The following is a 20,980-nucleotide window of genomic DNA, read 5'->3' as shown; positions in this document are numbered from 1 at the left end:
CAAATATACACCATTATAATTTCAATATTGTTTTTTCTTCTGTTAAATTTTCTGGAGAACTTTGTGTTCTTTTATAAAATTACACTTGGTTGGGTATAATAGCAGTACAAAGAAATATCCCATATTGATATTCTACCAATTTGAGTTATTTAAACTTTTCAATTTGTAGCTAGGATATCTTTTGTTTTCCAATTTTTGTAAAACACATACATATGCACACAAGTAAACTCAAAGGATTAGATATAATAATTTAGAGTTCATTTTGTGCCCAGGCTTATAAATATAAAATATTTGAGGATACATTCCTTTAAGGCCTTTAAGGGACTAAACTTAATCACTTTAATTCCTATTCCAATTTTCTTTGTCTTTGTTGTTTAAGGCACATTATTAATCTGTAGCTATCAGTGGTCCACTGTCACTTAAAAAAGAAATATTTAAATATACATTATATCTCTAAAAACTAATGTTCATATTATTACATAAAGTCCATAATAATATTAATGAATCAATACATTATATATACAATATATGCAAACTTCAATATACAAGATTTTGTTACACATGCATTTCATTAGAACAATTGTACCATTTATTTAAACCAATATAAGTAGTTTGATGTCACTCCGGGAAAGCAAAGATTGTTAGTGCATGATCCTCCATAACTGGGAGGGCAAGCAGAACATGGCACCCCAACTTTATATGGTGCTTCTCCTATCCAATTTCCCCTAGGGAGGGAAAAAACAAATAATATACTTAGTATGCTGAATATTTCATAATATTCTTTATTGAATAACATAAAATATACTTTTTCCATATGTTACCTGCACAGCAGAGTCTATTATACAATTGTTCTTAGGTGCAGAATCTACCTTTATTCAAGATGTTGAATTCACTTAGATTTTTAGCCCCAATTCCTATGGACATAGGACTGGATATTTATGGGTAGAACCAGAAAAATCTCATAAGAAGACAAGTTACAATACGAATAGACCGAGACAGACTCCTTCTATGTTTAACTGATTTAAGCTAAATAAAATTCGGAGATTGCAGATTGTTTATAACCAAATCACATGTTCTTAAAATTCAATGCTTTTTGCTACCAATCTTCAAATACATGCCAAATATTTGCTGCTGATAATTTTTTGCCCCTTTTGCTATTGTCATTTAAAAACATGATATGAGGTTTAGCAACAGGGAATTCTTATATTTCTTTGATAGATGGAATTATAACTGCCCTGATTTACTTTTACGGAATACCAACATATCCAAAGTTACACGTATAACTTATGGATAACATAACTTTATAGAATATAACCTGAATGAATTAGAAAATGAGTTACAATGATGGCTTGTATGCTGAGACAATATGCAACAGTAGATGAAATGAAAATAGAAAAACTTACTTTGGGGCGTAGTTGCATACCAGATAAATAACTCGGCTCCAAACAGCCCCCCAGACATTCATATTAGGGCAAGTGTGGATTGCACAACCTATTCTGTTGGAAGTAGCCCAAACCATCTAAAGGAATAGTAAGATTTATTTGTAAAGTCCAGCCTGAAAATAACATACTTATCACATAGATGTAAGCTTTGAACTGAAGAATGATACAGGAAAACTGAACCAATATCACCTGGGTGTAATGTGTGCACATTGGTCCATAACATCTCATTGGACACCTTGGATTGCAGTCCTGAGGATATGGAAAGGCATAATCTTTCACTTCTTCATACCAGGGCTGCACCAGCTGGAGAATGGATCGATATCTGAGCAAAATTAAAATAAGAAAAAATGGTATTTTTGAATGTTCAGTATTACTAATGTGCCTGTCATATATTATGTATAGACATATATATAATTTATTTTCTGAAAATTACTTCATTCTCATAAAATTGCAGGATAAAAGATGCTTGAAAATTAATGTCTTGAAACAAATATATATTAAATTTAATTACCTTCCAGTCCGTACAGATAAATTTTGTCCCAGAAATCTCAACAAGTAAGAAGGCCCATGGTCCCAAATGCAAGTAGCTGCCCAAGCTTCTGCAGATTTAGCTAGATTATCATCCCACACCTGGCAAAATATAACACTTTTATTTATCCTAAATACTGAAAAGGAGTTCAGAAATATCAATTGGATTGAATAATATAGTGATCAAATTATACTATTGAAGACCTGGTGGCAGACCACCCCAAAACCTAGTTAGTCAATTCTTCCATGTTTCTTTGTCCAGTGGGATGAACTGATCAAACATTATGAAGATGAATTGGCTGAGCTTCAATTCTAGGCAATTTATTAGAAACTTACACTTTTGAAAAGACTGTTTATTCAGTTGTATTCCATCCATTTCTCAAATGACACACAAGCTGCATACCCCTCTGTATGAAGGCAACTGACTAGTCCAATTCATACCAGAAACATGGATATTGAGTATTTTGTGCCTCTTCCAGTTTCTCCACATCAGCAACATTAACTTCAAATAAACTTAAATGAAGAACTCTTTACACTGAGCACAAACTCACAACTTCTGTTAACAAGTCGGCTTTTTTCCAAGCATTTGCATAGTATCCTAACAATCCTTTAGTGACTTAAGAAATTTCTAAACAAACATGGATTTTGAAGATTATGCATTTCTATCAACCTTGTAGTAATGGTGAAAAACAACTGGATACTTGAAGCATAAGAAACTTGGAGAAAGACCTATGATATTATGGAGGTATTAAACAGGACAGCAATGTATCTGTTCGCCCTGAGTGTTTGCCCCTAAGAATCCTCATAGGAACCATTAAGATGTCTAGTGTAGTTCTTGAAATGAACTCTGTCGCTCCTTATGCTTCATTCCAAAAAGTTCCCTGTTAAGTATCAGCAGTCAGCTGCTCAAGGAAATGGTCAGTGGGCTAGGATCTTTTATTATTATTATTATTATTATTATTATTATTATTATTATTATTATTATTATTATTATTATTATTATTCCTGATTCACAGTCCCACTTATGACAAACATGTTACAAAAAATAATTTGTATGGAGACTATTTTGGCTTAAATTGGTTTGGAAATATTCAAAAAGCTTGCAATAATTACTCTTGATCCTTTTACTACTGTTCCTATTTTACATAGAGAAAACCAAAATTCAGAAATAAAGGTTCACAGCCACCCAATGAGTGTTTGCTCGTGATGCTAATATAATTGGTTCTCCATCTCCTTTGCTATATATGGCAATTTTTAATAGGTCTTTTCTGTTCTACTCAATGTATTGTTTTCTTCATATAGATTACTGCATTTAATGAACTAAACCCAGAAAAATATAAATTATTTCCCCAATATTTTTTTTGCAAAATAAAGTTTAATTTTATTTTTGAAACAAAGCCATTTTTGGAAAGGATTTTATTAAAGAACCCTTCAGATCAAAGCATGTTAAGGTGCTACACTTTAAATACAATTTAATATGAGAGCAATAGTTTGAACTTAAGTTACACTTAAATCTATTAATTTTCTGTTTAAGTGCATTTAAACTTAATTTAAATGTGGTCAAAATGTTTCATAGGCAGTTTTGAAGGAAGGAAAATGAATCAATAATAAATAATTATAAAGAAACTAAGTTTGCCAACTGATTGTTTATGTATGAGATCTCTGGCTTTATTAGCTGAAATTTCACATTAATCAAATTAAGAAATACAGACATTATCATCCAGAGGAAGGGTTCTCCTTAAGCCATAGTGTTCAATACCTGCCCAGAACAAAAATCCTAGTTAAAAGATCCCAGAAAAACAGCTGGAATCTGCTTCAACCCATCCAGGGAAGGGGGCCTCTCTCTTCTCTGAGTAATTCTTTCCATTGTCAATATTTTTTTCTAATTTGTAGACAGAATCTACCTTTGTGCAATATGAATTCATGTCTCTGTATTCATCACTTTTAAAAAGAAAGAACAAGTTGCTCTGTGTGATACCCCTTCAAGTATTTAAAAAGTGCTGTAATATCCTCCCTCCCTCCCTCCCTTCCTTCCTTCCTTCCTTCCTTCCTTCATTTATTATTTCCTGCCCTTATTATTTTTATAAATAACTCAAGGCAGCTAATATATCCAACACTCCTTCCTCCTCCTATTTTCCTTACAACAACCCCCTGAGATGAGTTGGGCTGAGAGAGAATGACTGGCCCAAAATCACCCAAATGGCTTTCATGCCTAAGGCAGGACTAGAACTCATCGCCCCCCGGGTTTTAGCCTTTTGCCTTAACAATTAGACCAAACTGGCTTCCTTAATCTCTGTCACAGTGAAACATACTCTACCCCTTCATAGTTTCTAATTCTCTGATCATCCATGTTTTCCAACACTCAGTCTATTTTCAGAATACTTAAATTGTGATACCTACAAATCAGCACAGTACTTAATACAGATTTTCACCAATGCATAATAAAAAGGAAACATTTCTTTCGCTAGAATCACTATACTAACATTTGCTTATCTAACTGTTGTATTACATGTTGATTTCTGCATGAGACTATAAAAACATAGACCGAAATGAAGTGAATATCTAATTCACTAACATTGACACTCTTTCTCCTGCTGTACCTGAGGGTCCTCAGGATTAAATCTAATTTGCACAGTTAGTTAGTTTCCCTATTCTTTATTGCTGAGAGATATCTACCCGATGAACCATTTTTTTGCACTTAGTCCTTTCAATATATACTGTGGTTGTAGTAAAAATAGAAGAGATTCCACAGGCCTGGAATCCATTGTTATAATAAATAATTTCTAGATAACAATTTTTAGAAATTCAAAAGTTGTTGACATGTATCAACAACTAAATCTTCAATCTGTCAGAATTTCTTCAGACTATATTGTTTAGACAAAAATTTATCATACAAAATCAGTGCATGTCAATCAATAACTCAGTCTAAAACACCATATTCTTTTGTATCAAATGTGCAGGTGAATTAAGAGCATCATTGTTGTTGTTAGTTGCAATGTCATGTCCAACCCATAGCGACCCCATGGACAACGTTCCTCCAGGCCTTACTGTCCTCTACCAACTTCTGGAGTCCATTTAAGCTCACGCCTACTGCTTCAGTGACTCCATCCAGCCACCTCATTCTCTGTCATCCCATTCTTCTCTTGCCCTCAATCTTTCCCAGCATTAGGCTCTTCTCCAGTGAGTCCTTCCTTCTCATTAGGGGGCCAAAGTATTTGAATTTCAACTTCAGGATCTGGCCTTCTAAAGAGCAGTCAGGGTTGATCTACTCTAGGACTGACTGGTTTGATCGCCTTGCAGTCCAGAGGACTCGCAGCAGTCTTCTCCAGCACCATAGTTCAAATGCCTCAATTCTTTGGTGCTCAGCCTTTCTTATGGTCCAACTTTCACTGCCATACATTGCAACTAGGAAAACCATAGCCTTGACTATACACACTTTTGTTGACAGGGTGATGTCTCTGCTTTTTAGTGTGCTGTCTAGATTTGCCATGGCTTTCCTCCCCAGGAGCAAGCGTCTTTTAATTTCTTGGCTGCAGTCCCCACCTGCAGTGATCTTGGAGCCCAGGAAAATAAAATCTGTCACTACCTCCATTTCTTCCCCATCTATTTGCCAGGAATTGACAGTGCTGGATGCCATGATTTTGGTTTTCTTAATGTTGAGTTTCAAGCCAACTTTTGCACTCTCCTTCTTCACTCGCAACAAGAGGCTCTTTAGTTCCTCTTCACTTTCTGCCATTAGAGTGGTATCATCTGCATATCTTAGGTTGTTGATATTTCTCCCAGCAATCTTAATTCCAACTTTTGATTCATCTAGCCCTGCCTTTCCCATGATGTGTTCTGCATATAAGTTAAATAGGCAGGGTGACAGAATACAGACTTGCCAGATTCCTTTCCCAATTTTGAACCAATCAGTGGTTCCATGTTGCTTCTTGACCCACATATAGGTTTCTCAAGAGACAAATAAGATGGTTTGGTACTCTCATTTCTTTAAGAACTTGCCACAATTTGTTGTGATCCACAAAATCAAAGGCTTTAGCATAGTCAATGAAGCAGAAGTAAATGTTTTTGGGAACTCCCTAGCTTTCTCCATGATCCAGCATATGTTGGCAATTTGCTCTCTAGTTCCTCTGCCTCTTCAAAATCCTGTCTGTATTTCTGAAAGTTCTCAATCCACGTACTGCTGAAGTCTAGCTTGTAGGATTTTAAGCATAACTTTACTAGCATGTGAAATGAGTGTGATAGTATGATAGTTTGAACATTCTTTGGCATTGCCTTTCATTGGAGTTGGAATGTAAACTGCCTTTTTCCAGTCCTGTGGCCACTGTTGAGTTTTCCAAATTTTCTGGCAAATTGAGTGTAGCACTTTTACTGCATCGTCTTTTAAGATTTTGAATAGCTCAGCTGGAATACTGTCACCTCCACTACCTTTGTTGTTGCTCAGATTTCTTAAGGCCCACTTCACTTCACATTCTAGGATATCTGGCTCAAGGTCAGTGACCACCCCATCGTGGTTATCAGGGACACTAAGCTCATTTTTGTATAGTTCTTCTGTGTAGTGTTGCCACCTCTTCTTAATCTCTTCTGCCTCTGTTAGGTCCCTGCCATTTTGGTCCTTTATCATGCCCCTCTTTGCATGAAACGTTTCCTTTATATCTCCAATTTTCCTGAAGAAATCTCTGGTCCTCCCTATTCTATTGTTTTCTTCTATTTCTTTGCACTGTTCATTTAAGAGGCATTCTTATCTCTTCTAGGTATTCTCTGGAATTCAATTGGGTGTATCTTTCTCTTTCTCCCTTGCCTTTCACTTCCCTCCTGTCCTCAGCTATTTGCAAAGCTTCCTCAGACAGCCATTTTGCTTTCTTGCATTTCTTTTTCTTTGGGATGGTTTTGGTTGCTACCTCTGGTACAATGTTGCAAACCTTCGTCCATAGTTCTTCGGGCACTCTGTCTATCAGATCTAATTCCTTAAATCTATTTGTCACCTCTATTCAACAGGGATATGATTTAGTTCATACCTGAGTGGCCTAGTGTTTTTCCCTACTTTCTTAAATTTAAGCCTAAATTTTGCAACGAGAAGCTCATGGTCTGAGCCACAGTCAGCTCCTGGTCTTGTTTTTACTGACTGTATAGAGCTTCTCCATCTTTGGCTACAGAGCACATAGTCAATCTGATTTCTGTGTTGACCGTATGGTGATGTCCATGTGTAGAGCCGTCTCTTGGGTTGTTGGAACAGAGTGTTTGCTATGACCATCGTATTCTCTTGACAAAATTCTATCAGCATGTGCCCTGCTTCATTTTGTACTCCAAGGCCAAACTTGCCTGTTATTCCAGTTATCGTTTGGCTTCCTACTTTAGCATTCCAATCCCCCATGATGATAAGGACATCATTTTTGGTGTTAGTTCTATAAGGTGCTGTAGGGCTTCATAGAACCAGTCAATTTCATCCTCTTCAGCACCAGTGGTTGGGGCATAGACTTGGACTACTGTGATATTGAATGGTTTGCCTTGGATTCGCACTGAGATCATTCTGTCATTTTGGGGATTGTATCCCAGTATTGCTTTTCCTACTCTTTTATTGACTATGAAGGCTACTCCATTTCTTCTGAGGGATTCTTGCCCGCAGTAGTATACCTGATGGTCATCTGAATTAAGTTCATCCATTCCTGTCCATTTTAGTTCACTGATTCCTAAGATGTTGATGTTCAGTCTTGTCATCTCTTGTTTGACTATGTCCAGCTTTCCTTGATTCATGGATCTTACATTCCAGGTTCCTATGAAGAATAGATCTTTACAGCATCGGACTTTCCTTTCACCACCAGACACATCCACAGTTGAGCATCCTTTCGGCTTTGGCCCAGTCGCTTCATTCTTTTTGGCACTACTAGTACTAGCCCTCTGCTCTTCCCCAGTAGCATATTGGACACCTTCCAACCTGAGGGGCTAATCTTCCAGCGTCATATCTTTTTGCCTTTTGGTACTGTCCATGGGGTTTTCATGGCAAAGATACTGGAGTGGGTTGCCATTTCCTTCTCCAGTGGATCACATTTTGTCAGAACTCTCTGCTATGACCTGTCCATCTTGGGTGGCCCTGCACAGCATAGCTCATTTATTTACGCAAGCCCCTTCGCCACAACAAGGCACTAATCCATGAAGGGGGATTTCATTACCTGACTAAATAACATTATCAGTGCTAGGGAGTGTAGGGAGTGTCGGGTTTGCTTTCTGTTGTACCCTGCCCTGCCAGTGTTGGTGTGGCTTTCTCCTTGGTAGTTTCTTGTTTTCTGCTTGATTGTTTTCTTGTTTGTCTCCTTGATAGTTCCTTGATTACAGTATTGTTTGCACCCTTGATTGTTTGTCCAGTGTTAATTCCTACTTATCTGGCTTTGGCTGCTGGAGAGAAGGTGTTCTGGTCTTTTTGTTTCCTTCTCAGTTTTTATATTGTCTCTTTTGCATGGCGTGTAAATGTAGTTTATCTCTATGTTTCTATTGATGGCTGAGTAGCAGAAATGCTGATTATTTTACACATTTTTATATAAATTTTGAATTCTTACTTTACTAAATATATCATCTCATTAAGTGGAGATTTTCTCCATTTAATACTGAGTGATTAGTGGAAAACTGACTGTATTAAAGTAATAACATATGCCTAATTCTGATGCTTGTATTTCGCAAGAGACCTCACAGAATTTATTTTGGGATTACCAATTTTTAAAACAGTTTTCATTAACAAATGTGTATGTGGTACATATTCAACAAATAAAACCATTTTCAGAAGAACTGGGGTTAGGGGGGAAAGCAGTGATTCCAAGGCCATTCAAAAATAGGCCATTTCTTCTTTTTGTACTGGAAGCACTTTGTACTAAAAGGATAATTTCCAGCGCCTATTTATCAAACTGGTCTGTGATCTCTCATTATTAACACATTTCTTGGCTTGAGTGACTTTAATATTTTTTTTAAAAAAATTAGCTCTGCCTTGGATCTGTTCTTGCACAAAAAGCCACTATGTGGATTATATTATTTGGTTTATGTATGTCAAGGGAGTGGGGGAAGAAATCCTTTTTAAAAAATGGAATTGTCTACACATTTACAGATGTTGATAAATTATTAAAACTTTACAGGGACAAGTCTGATTTTTAGAAATATAACTAAGCATTTACATAAATTCTACTCTTGTATATTGAAGAAGTGACTAGTTCTTGATACACATATACATGCTCATGCTTACTTTGGAAATTGTTTTGCTAAAGATCTGGCTCAAAATAAAAACAAGAATAAATATAAGATTCTCACCATGATCTTGTTTTGTTACTTGGCTATGATTGTTAATTGAGGTCTATTCTGAGATCCTATTTTCCTTAAGAAAAGTCCAGCTTGAACAAATCAGCATCTATCTAATCTAGCATTTGCTTCACCTTTTTTCACTGTGCAGAATTTATGCTCTTTTATTATTGTATTTTACTTTCTCCTGGATTATTTTCATTTTTTGTTTTAGTAGTAGTAAGTTTATGTATCATTTACCTTTTACCAAGTAGGGTATGAAAAAATAAGAACTCCAAATAGAGTGGGTGAAACATGCCTGGGAAATGAGTGTGAGGTGTTCCAAGCTAAATTCCTTTAAAAAAAAAGTACTGTACTTGAAAATTACTTCTAAGTTGCACCTATGCAAACTTTGAAATAAGTAGGTTGACAGATTTTTATTCAAAGTAAGCAGTGTTTGTAAGAAATAATGGCACCTTTTTCTGAATGCAATGAAGCTGATTGTTAGAAGTTTAGCTAAAGAATAAGCAATTAACTTACTAGTATGTTCCATTTACTTTTATTGAATATGGTGCTATAAAAATGATGGATGAAGTACTCAATGTTTTTGAATTACACTAGGACTCAGAGAATAGAGCAGGCTATATGTGTGAATAAATCATATTCATCAACAACAGCTGCTGGAAACAATTAGCACTATGGGGACCAAATAGTAAAACTAAAGATCTTTTCACCCGCATCATCTATCTATTGCCAAAATGTGTAATTGGACTGATCAGCAATGGTTTAATTTGATATGAAGGCAGGGTTTTAGGTCACTGAAATGCAAGGCTTCTTCTTGTCTCTATTCCCTTCCCCATCATGCAGTTATATATAAAAGAAAGACTTGCATTAAAAAAAATCAGCTTCTGTCTTTTGGGGGCCCTGATACTAACATTGTACTACTGAAAGCTAATTTAGGCTGAAAATTAAAACCTAAAGTATGTTTGTTCTTTCTCTAGCAAATGAAAACAATCTCTTCTGGTTAAACTTGTAATAGATATCAAAAATACAGAGCCATCATAATTAACAGCTTTGTACACTATTATTTTGAAACAGATTGAAGTTGGAGACTAACCTTATCTAAATTAATAATTAAGATATGCACTGAAGTGCTTCTTTTTAGCTACTCTCAGCTTTCAAACATGTGCAATAATATACACATATTATGTGTTTTATGCTTACCTTTTTGAAAATTAAAAATATATATGGTGGTGTTTTAATGAGAACTGCCCAACAGGAACATCCTAGAGGAGGTAACAAAAAAATCAAGATGGGGACCATGACCACATAATTAAAGCATACTTAAAAGGGAAAGGCTTCAATTATGCAGCCACAGTTGCATAATTGGTTCAACTTTTCCGAACCTTCCAGAGGATGCCCGTGCTATCCACATAAGAACTTTATCTGATTATCTTGCAGATGTATTGTTACAATGTGCTCTGTAGGTATCTGAAAACCATTGGGAAGCTATGTCAAGAGTAGAGCAGTAAGTACAAGCAATGATTGGAAATCACAGTGTTCCCATGAAACATCCATGCGTCAAGTGCTACACAGATTACTGATTGGCTTCCAGGTGCAGTTCAAGGTACTGGCTGTCACCTTTAAAAGTCTTCATGAGATAGGGCCTAGTTATTTGAGGGAGTATCTGTTCCTATGGTTTCTGTTCAAGATTTGACAGAATTAGCATCTAGTAGGATCCAGGAAGTGGACCCGAGCTCTGGAATAGCATTTCTCTGACCACTCCCACCTTTGCTGCCTTTAAGAGTACTAAAAACATTATTCTTCTCTTGGTCCCTGGTTTAGTTAGGTTAGATTGGCCTTTTTGGTCTCTCCTCATAAGGGAGAGAGTTTGGTTGCTGTATCCTCCCAATGGCATTCCACATTGAACTTTTGGTGATTTTATTGTTTTTTATAGGTCAAATGTCCCAGAGTCATTTAGAGTCAGGCAGCCTAGAATTATGAGAAATAAATAAATGCATTTATTTAATTTTTTGGAAGTTTCATTCTGGTTTTTACTTTTTTCTTGCATTTATTTTCAAAGCAAAGGTAGATATTGAACTAATGAACTGACCTTGATTTCATTTTCTACATTGAGATACAAAAGTAGAAATAGTAATTATAGTAAAATTATGTTGTATCTGCCACTGTATCCTCTGCTGAGGAGTAAACTAAATGTACATGGCATTTGTAAGGCTAATATTTAATGAGATGCCATTAGTCTATTAATGCACATCTACACAACAGCTCCTTTGAGTCAAGTTTACTGGGCGGCTATGTTTTTTCTTTGCAAAAAGATGCAGATACCATTTACCATGATGCCTTCTGGGGTCTTCTATCACCTTTTTATCCTAGTCCATAACTATTACCTGGGTGGTATTTATCTTCAAAGCTTGAAGGTTCATCAGGTGTTGCCATCTGCTGATACAATGTATGTTCTTAATTAACAGGACCAGGAAAGGTAGAATGCACAGTCCAAACAAATTGTACAGGCTCCAACTAAGATATTGTGCCTACAAATCCTATTATTGAGGGACAATATTCTGATAGTTGTTAGGTGTAGTTGGAAATAGTTTTGGATGCTGATAGATTAACAGCTGCCTTCAAAGAACACCCACCAGATTTTTCCCAACTCCTGCAAAGCATAAGAGTATTGAAGGTAATTGTAGTTAGATGTGCACTATTTCTTTAGGTCCCTGCTACATAGATATGAAATTTCTGTGCAATTATTGCAATATGCAGTCATCTCTTTACTTCTGAAGTAAACTTGAATGTGCCTGAACATTTGCAAAACTTGAATAAGAAAATTGGGATGTGTTTCCTGACCATGGTCCTACCTCTGTGTTCAGGTGGAAAATCTAAAGTAGAGACTTAATTTGGATTCCCTTGAATGAGAGTAGAGCTACCAATACAACTCAGACTCCTGCTTTACCAAGAGCTAATTTCAGCAGTACTCAGGTGCACATGAATGCAACAGATCTCCTTCCAGATTTAGTTCATATTCTACTTGGTGCTTTGGAGAATTGCTTGGTTAACCTCAAACACTATAAGCCTGCTAGCTTTGACCCTGACCTGACTCAGAAATAAGACTGGGAAACAAAGCTTTGTGTCTTCCAGTATTTGTCATGGGAAAACCACAAATGGCTTTTAACTTTTTTTCTTGTTATTTTTTTCACAGACTAGGGTGAAATCTACAGACACAATATTCTTCAGAGCAAATGAAGTCAGCTCTGTCTTGGAAACAGAGTACAAAAAGTTTGGAAGTAGGCTCCATTAGAAACATTTTTAAGACTATGTGCTTATACATTTTCAATTTTGCAGAAAATTAGACATTTTGAGGAATCAATCGCTGACAGATCAATCTTGCCTAGTTTCAGACTGATCAGTGCCAGTAACAAAAACTGTATTTTCTTAAAATATCTTCAAAGATAATCTGAATTTTTACATAGTTTAAAAAATATTTTTCTTGTATTTTGTGAATATTCCTCTAGAAATTGTAGCCATTTATCTATATCTATTCCTTTATTAAAAATATGACAGAGCATTCTAAAAGAGATGAAAGTATTTGTAGTTAGGCTGTAAAGTATGATTTGGGAAAAATACTGAATATTTGATTTCAGATAGAATAAACTGACATGTTTAGCAAAGGACATTATATTCTTCTCTAAATCACTGTGTCTAGACAGGTATAATGACCCATTTCTTGTAACAGTGATGTTGATAGGAAGGTGGGAGATCAAATACACAAAATGGTGGATATGAAGATCTGATACAAAAGGGGTGGACTTGGTATGATTTTTCCTGTCAAAGTAAAATAAAGAATGCAGGGCTAGATAGTAAACAATCCATTCTGATGAATGGTAACTTCGTACCAACTCTATGTTCCTAAATCTAAGTTGATTTCAAGTGCAGTTATGGTGCACTGAAGATTTTCTTTTCAAGAAAATTTCAAATACCTTTTATGGCCTTTCCAGAAGGGCTCATTTCCTACTAAAGTTTACTGGGTTTGTCTTCTTTTGTAAAGAAAACTTCTTAAAACATGTTGATTCTTGAATTGATCACTTTGGCTGCTTATCTTCTCATCTACATAAAGTTATGTTATTTGATTGATAAAGTTTATGATGATGAAGATGATTAGTTAAAATCAATCTGTTGTAGGACAAAGAACTCTTCTTGAAAGTATGGACTGCAATCTACCTGCTTGTCCAATCTAGTTTATTAGATTGATGTTGCTCAACTCCCCAGTCTAGTGCTGAAAGAGGGCAGCTAGCGAACCAGTTAGCTTCCATGACTCTGAGTCTTCCATTCCTAATCTAGCACCTTAACCACTGGCTATCTGTTTGATTGATGAATAAAATTAAATGTTTAAAATAAATAATTACATTATTGAGTTTGATTGTTCTGCCTTTTCAAAGCTGTGAGCTAACATACAGTAAATAGTCCAGAAGTGCAAGTGCCATTTTTTAAAAAACTAAAAAGATCTGTCAATGCTTGAGAAAAGATATAATTTGTAATCTTGTTTACATATAAAATAAAAACAGACTTAAGCTGTTGAGAAATTCATCCTCAGTTCCAGACAGCATCTTGGTTTTTATCCAGGCAATTAAGTTACAAACGTCAGTGCTAGATTATGTAGCTTTAAAATGATTGGCATTATTTTAGAACTTATGCTTCTGAAGTCAGTATGAGTCACTTCACTGACTAAGTGCACTATTTTTATCAATTTAAATCTTAAAAGGGGACAGTTGATTCAGCTGCAAACTCAAAGGGTAAGACCATTCAAGGCTGAATGCCATCTCTTAGAATGACATTAGATACATGCAAATTGCATATTGTGCTATTCCCCAGATTGATATAACTATATCTGAAGTAATGAAAGACTTATCATTTTCCTAACTTCTTTACAAAAATGTACATAGGTACACATATGCAGAACTACACATTTTCTTTCTCACATGGCATGCAGTATTGCTTTCATTTGGGAGTTTAAATTGGCATATTAGTGTCTCAAGTATTATCAGGTTTAAAGTATGTTGGATCTTAATATGCTGGGCCATAATAAACTTTTCCAAATACACTTTTCCAGAATTTTTTCCATTTCTATGCTAATGCTTTCACTTCCTTTTAAGAACTTGAAAGTAAATAGTTTCACTGACTGTGCAATCCTTTTATATGGCCTAATACAAAAGTGTGCAATCTGTGGTTCAAGGAATGTATACAGCCCCCTGTTTAATTTCCTGCATCTACTGGTCCAATTTCAAAAGCCTGTGCAATCTTTGGACAGAAGCAATCTGTTTCTTTCCTGGCAGCTTTCTGGGTGAGCCATAGATGACAACGAAAAGAAAGAATAGTCCAAGGAAGCTGATCCTTCCTTCCCATATTTAATTTTGGCCCTCACTACACAGGCTTTGGCCCTGTCAATTGCCTCATGTTCCTGGTGATTTTTATTTTTTTTTTGCAATGCAAAGCAGCCTTGCATGCCAGTAAAAGTAAATAAATAAATTAAAAGCTAATTCATTAAACCTGAGCTTTTATCTTTGGATTGCCACTGAACACATTACAAGAAATAAGGCATCTACGACAAGCAATAGCCAATTTGTGGATATATTGAACTTCTGCTTTTTCCTGCAGGAACAGCTTTCCTGCTGAGATTTTTTTTTGAAAGCTGTGAAGATCTGATTCTTCCCCAGTTGCTGGGCTTGTATGATAGTTGAGCCCAAAACAGGTGCAACTGTGTTGTGGGTTTATTATTGTGCTTGGCTACTGTGTTATGGTTAATTTTAACTTAGTTTGTATTTGTATTTTGAGGTGTGTGTGGTTCTTTTTATTATTTTAAGATTAGGTATTTAAATGGCTGGCCATATAAATAAATAAAAATTCACAGTTGCACATGACGAGCTAAGAAGCAACTCCTGAATAATTGCAAAATGTTGACTTGGTATAAGTCAGTTTCTCTGAAGGCTTGTTGTAGGAAGAGCCTTGTCTATTTTCATCACATTCATTCTATTTCTCCCCATTGTAGAGTTTATGACCATGTGGAGGAGAAGGTAAGGAAACTGAGCAAGGAGATGGAATGGAAAAAATGCAATAGTAGAACTTTTGCTATTTCATAATGGTAACTAAATTCCTTTATTAATTTGTTCTTTCATCACACAAAACCAAAATATTAATCACTGAAGTAGGCCCACACTCACCAAAAGTGTGAATTGCATTTCTTATGGTAAGGCAGTGCTTCTCAACTTCTCCATGCAAAGTTCTGGGAGTTGAAGTTCAACATCTTAAAGTTACAGAGGTTGAGAGACACTGCTGTGGAGAGAGTGCTATATGTCTTGTTACTTTATATATAGATTAATTGAGAGTAAACTACCAGCTTACTGCTTGTAAGGATGCTATCAGTTCAAAATGTAAATACAAAAGTATATTGCACATTGTACTTTTCTAGATTTTTATTCAAATATTTTTAAGGAAAACCCGTTTGTTTTCTTTATGTTAGTTCCCATCTGGTCTATTATTTCCTCAAAGTTTTCATTTGTTTACTCCACATGAAAGGACCAAGTTTTCACCATTGGTTCTTAGAGGTTTTGCTTATGGAATTTTATTGTTGAAAGAAAATATATAGTCTGAAAGAGTTAACATGAGTTAAAAATTAGTATGTAGAATCACCTGATTCAATTTAGGGAGCCAATCTGAAACACAATAGGGCTCATTCTGGTCTAGGCCATTCCAAAAGTAGATCCATCTGATTCACATCCTGCATCCAAAGGAAGATTTAAACAAACCACACTTTTTGTTTGAGGATAATGTGATTAAATTTGCAGAAAAATTAACAAGCATTTTATATTTCAGACACACTAAAGGTTAATCACCACAAAATTTACAGCAAAGATTGATACAACTAAGTATTCCCTTCCATATAATTTGGCTCTGAGTCAGGTAGAACTCTCTGCTAGTTCAAAATGTGTAATCTCTGATAAAAGAGGACATTTTCTCACATCTAATGTTTTTTTAATCCTCTACGGCCCATGGACCAGTTGCATCATGCAGAGACCATGCCCACCCCAGCCCCGGCAATGTGAAAAAAGTCACAATACATCACGACACATCACATGATGTGGCGAGTTTGACACCTGTGCTCTGAAGTCTTACAAATTAGTTTGAAGTAGTCAAGCGACTTCATATTTATATATTCATTGCCTTTGTATACCACCATAATCAAGGTTTACTCTCACAGCTTATAAAATAAATAAAAACAAACATGCAATAAAATCCTAAGAACAAGACAATAAAACAACTTAACCATATGCAATAATGGTGCCAATTCCAACTTAATAATACCAATTCAGCCTTGATTGCCAATGAATACCTAAACAGAATACCTAAACAGTGCCAAGTAGATGCCACTCAGCCATCGGGAAGAGGGGTAAAGAAGTCATTATAAAAAAAAAGTTTTACTTCTGAGCCCTCATTTTAATCTCACATATGGGGGAACCTTAACCATCCCCACCTGAGAAAACCATATAGGATGGATTGTTTCCACCAGGAGGAAGTGAGGTCCTCCCAAATATATCAGGAAGTGAAATCATGATTGAAACTAGCTCCTTACCTGGAAACCTAATGGAAGGTAATGTAGTGCCTGTAATATAGATTTTATCTAGTTGTAGGAACTCTCATCCACTGAATTTTTCACCAGTTGCAGCTTTTCCAAGGTGGCTCCATGTAAAGCATGTCACTACTAGAAGAGTTACTAGTGTCAGGAGCTATTGTTCCAAGCAGGAGCATAATTGGCACACTATCTGAGTCAGGCAAAGTTTTCCTGGGCCATGGAATCCCCCTGTGAATCCAGCATAGCTGTGAGTCTAGAACTCCCAAGTCTAGATCTGCTCTTTCATAAGTGACATCCCATCAGAATTAAAATTGGAGCAGACAGAGCAAGATATGTTTTCTGGACCAGCAACAATATGATGATGTTTAGCCTGATTCATTCCATCCAGGCCCCTTTAGCAACCAGTAAAGACTTCCATGGCATGTCCAGACCAGCTCAATATGAACTCAGGTACCATCAGTGTATGGATATGTCATCCAAAACTCTCCTAGGAGTTTCATGTAGATATTGAAAAAGTAATGGTAAAAGGACCAAACCCTGTGATACCCCACAGAAGGGTGACTACAGTTCAGAATATAATTTTCATATTCTAATAAAAAAGAATTTTACTGATTCCTGGTGAGGTTGATTTCAATATGCTTCACTTATTACCAACTATTAGAAAGTGAACATTATCTAAAACTGGGTAATATATATGATAGCTGTAGACTCCAAGAAACAGGCTAGTTCTATAACATGACAAACTTCACATATCTGTTGGATGGTTCATGTGGGATATTACTAGAACTACCACAATAGAAGCAAAGTGCTGCTGTTTTGGGAAAGAACCATTCCTGTATGAGATCCACTAAGAAATAAAAGGCAGATTATCCTGACCCAGTAGACTTATAATCAGGGCTTTTTTTCTCATAGAACGGTCAGAACGGAGTTCCGGCACCTTTTTTGGATGGAACCTTGTAGGGTAGGTAAGTTGGGTTGTATGACATGTGTGAGTTCCGGCACCTTTTTCTTTTACAAAAAAAGCACTGCTTATAATACCAAATGCCTTTTGACAGAAAAGGTCAGGAGGAGGCAAATGAAACCATTACCGTATAAAAACTCAAAATTAACTCAGTTGTCCTTTCTTGTGTTCTCTTTCCCATTTTCTTTTGGTGCTGGACCATATCCTAACAGTATCAAATGTTTCTGGCGTAAATTGCCCACAGTATAAGCAACTGCACTATCTTTCTACTTTACCTGAGATCCTTGGAGGTTCACTCATGCCATTCATTTCCCTCCTACATTATACCCACACCCAGGCTCTATAATTCAACCTAATGTTATATTTGCAACTGTTGGGAAAATTGCCTGGTTGAAAAACTTGGTTGTGTCCTGCCATCATAAGTGGGAGTATATATTCAGGAAGAATGACACTTAGTTGTTTTATTCCTGGAATCCCTATCTTGGAAATTAGGACACTTGCTGAATAATTGTTTGTTTGTTTTTCCCCTGTCAGTTGGGTGGAAAAAGCAGTTATTGGCTCTTGATCTTCCTTGTCTATTCTTAATGTTCTGAGCATAGTAAAACTTAGATGACCACATGGTTGGTTTCAAATAGTATGGAGCAGGGCTGTCAAACTGCCAGCCCGCGGGCTGGATGCGTCATGCCAAAACTGCACTCACCCCATTGCTGGCAATAGAAAAATAGTTGCAATACATGGTGACACATCATGTGACGTCACAAGTTTGACACCCCTGGTGTGGAGGGATTATCAAATGATGTGATGTGGAAGTGTCAGAAGCTTTTAAAAAAATGGATGCAAGAATGTATAAATCCTTAGAGATGCAATGTGAAATAGAAATTTTAACTTTAATTTTGTTATACTGTAAATTTATATGAGGTCACTTTAATGCTTATGCTGTCAAATTTGATAATGATACCATTATGGTTCAATAATCCCACCTTTTGATATTATTGAAGATTTTGCTCTGTTTTTAATTATACATCAACATGTGATACATTTGATAATTATATAAAATAATCTTCCATGTGTATGGTATATTGACACTAAAAATATCACAGATTTCCTTTCTAAGAAATCTAACAGAATTATAGACAAGCAAGAGAGACAACAATTGGCAATAGGAAAAGTGAAAAACATGCACATTTGATTAGACATACCAGGGCCAGATTTTAGACAGAATGGAGTTCCTCAGAAGAACTCCAAGCAATAAAAATATTTGATACCTACTTTCACATTTTAAAATTTATGGTTCACTCCTGTGCATGTTGATTCAGAAATGCAATTATATGCAGTGAGATTACCTGATAACTATATGCAGGACTACAGCCTTAAAAAACTTAATTTCATTTTTCTTTATAACCTGAATAATTATTGCAATCAACTCTTGCTCTCATATAATACAGGATTAATCAAATACAGAATTAATCAAGCACTTTAGTAAATTCAGATTATATGATCCAAAGAAGCTTGTTATAGTGGTCTATTAGTTTATGCCTTGTATGCAGCATAGACAGAGGAAGAAGAAAATGGTCTGAATTACTCAGCACATGCAAACTATTATAGTAATTTGAAAAGCTCTTGGCTTGGCTTTTTTGATGAAGAAAAAAACATTATTGGCAATGTGAAACTTAAATAGATTGTACTTTTTTTATTTGCAAGATCCTTCCAGGTTCAGACATGAGGAAATGAATAAAGACCTGACTGCTTACCATGTATTCCATATTGGATGCAGGTGGGAACACTTTGCCTCTGACCTGATTGTGATAATCCAAAATGGCAATCATATCATTCTGTGAGATATATCGCTTTTTCCTGACTTTGGGGAAGCTTGCAGAATCCAGATGAGTTTTCAAAGCTGCTTCAACATCAGTGTAATTTTTAGTGGACAGGAATAGGTCAGAGGAATTGGGCAACACTAGTGCACTTGCTTCACAGAGAATGGTAATTAAGAGAGCCCCACTAATGGCAGAAATGACTGTCATTTTAGGATCTGTGGGTATGTCTCCTTTAAAGCAGAGACAGAAGATCTGTGGAAGAAAAAGGGTTAAAGAATATTATTGGGATCAGAATAAATCTTTTCTTCCAGCTGAGTTTCCCAGCGGATCTCCCAAATCGATTCATGTGTGCAGCACAAATATATGACGTTTGCCAATAGTTAATTGAAATTCTCTGATCTCGTGTTGCCTAGCAACAATAAACACAAATTGTCCTATAAAATATGTGACCATCTTAGTGCAGATCAGAACTTACAAAAAGGATTCAACACAGTATTTTCAAACTGAAAAAAAGTTTTGGATCACTGGGAGTAAGTTCTGTACTCAAGCTAAAGAGACACAACCAAAAGGAAAAATCAGGACAGGAGAAAGAGAGAGGGAGACAACATGGAAACCACTATCTTCCTTCTGCCACTCAACTGATTCAAGGAACACCAGACGTGTAATAATAACAGTAAAAAGACATGCAACAGAAAATGAGCTCAGTGGCTTACCTCTGCAGAATCAGAAAGCCTAGTGTTATTATTCTTCCAAGTTAAACAGTTCTCTTCTGTGCTCTAGTGTGAACTTTGGGAGAAAAAGAGTGTATCTTATTACCAACTTACAAGGAGAAAGAAAGAGGGTGGGGAAAACTGCAAGCTTTCTGGCTGCTGGCTACACGAACTGCTAACAGCTTTTATATGTTATAGTAAACTACAAAGGGCAACTCTTTTTCCAAGTCTTATGCACCCAAGGGGTGGAGTTTTGTACAGAAAACACAGTGATTGGGCTTTTACTGTTAGGTTATTAGTATATTGTTTCAAACACCCCTTTCACCCTGACTACAAAAAGGCAAAATGCAACTCCCCCCTCCCCTCCTTTGGCTTTATTTCCTTTGGTTTTCTTTTTTTCATAGTTTAATTTCCTGATGTTAATAATTATGTGCCTGTGATAAATAATGCACACGTTTTATTTTTTCAGAAATCTGGATGGAAAAAATACAGGAGGCTTAAAGAAACAGAGACAATTTGTTTGAGGTTGACACTTGGAACACTGCTGTCAGTTGTTTGCTTTTATTCAGGCAGCTCTGAAGCAAGAATGGAGAAAGTGATACTCTGGAAAAGACGTTTGTCAC

At 36.0% G+C, this 20,980-nt stretch overlaps 1 protein-coding gene across 1 annotated transcript; it reads right to left on the bottom strand.

The window, feature by feature from the left end:
* Positions 1–589: 589 nt before the first annotated feature.
* Positions 590–19,854, bottom strand: PI15 (peptidase inhibitor 15; the record flags this gene model as incomplete). The annotated part of the gene is made up of 5 exons (XM_083358615.1): positions 590–725; positions 1,404–1,519; positions 1,632–1,764; positions 1,954–2,072; positions 19,582–19,854. 5 exons carry the CDS (start codon positions 19,852–19,854, stop codon positions 590–592), a joined length of 777 nt encoding a protein of 258 aa, XP_083214741.1.
* Between the last annotated feature and the right edge of the window lie 1,126 nt (positions 19,855–20,980).

Source organism: Vipera ursinii, assembly GCF_947247035.1.
Source record: "Vipera ursinii genome assembly, chromosome: 3".
Lineage (NCBI taxonomy): Eukaryota > Metazoa > Chordata > Lepidosauria > Squamata > Viperidae > Vipera > Vipera ursinii.
Note: the sequence above shows the minus strand (reverse complement) of the source record. Positions and strands in the feature narration are given on the sequence as shown.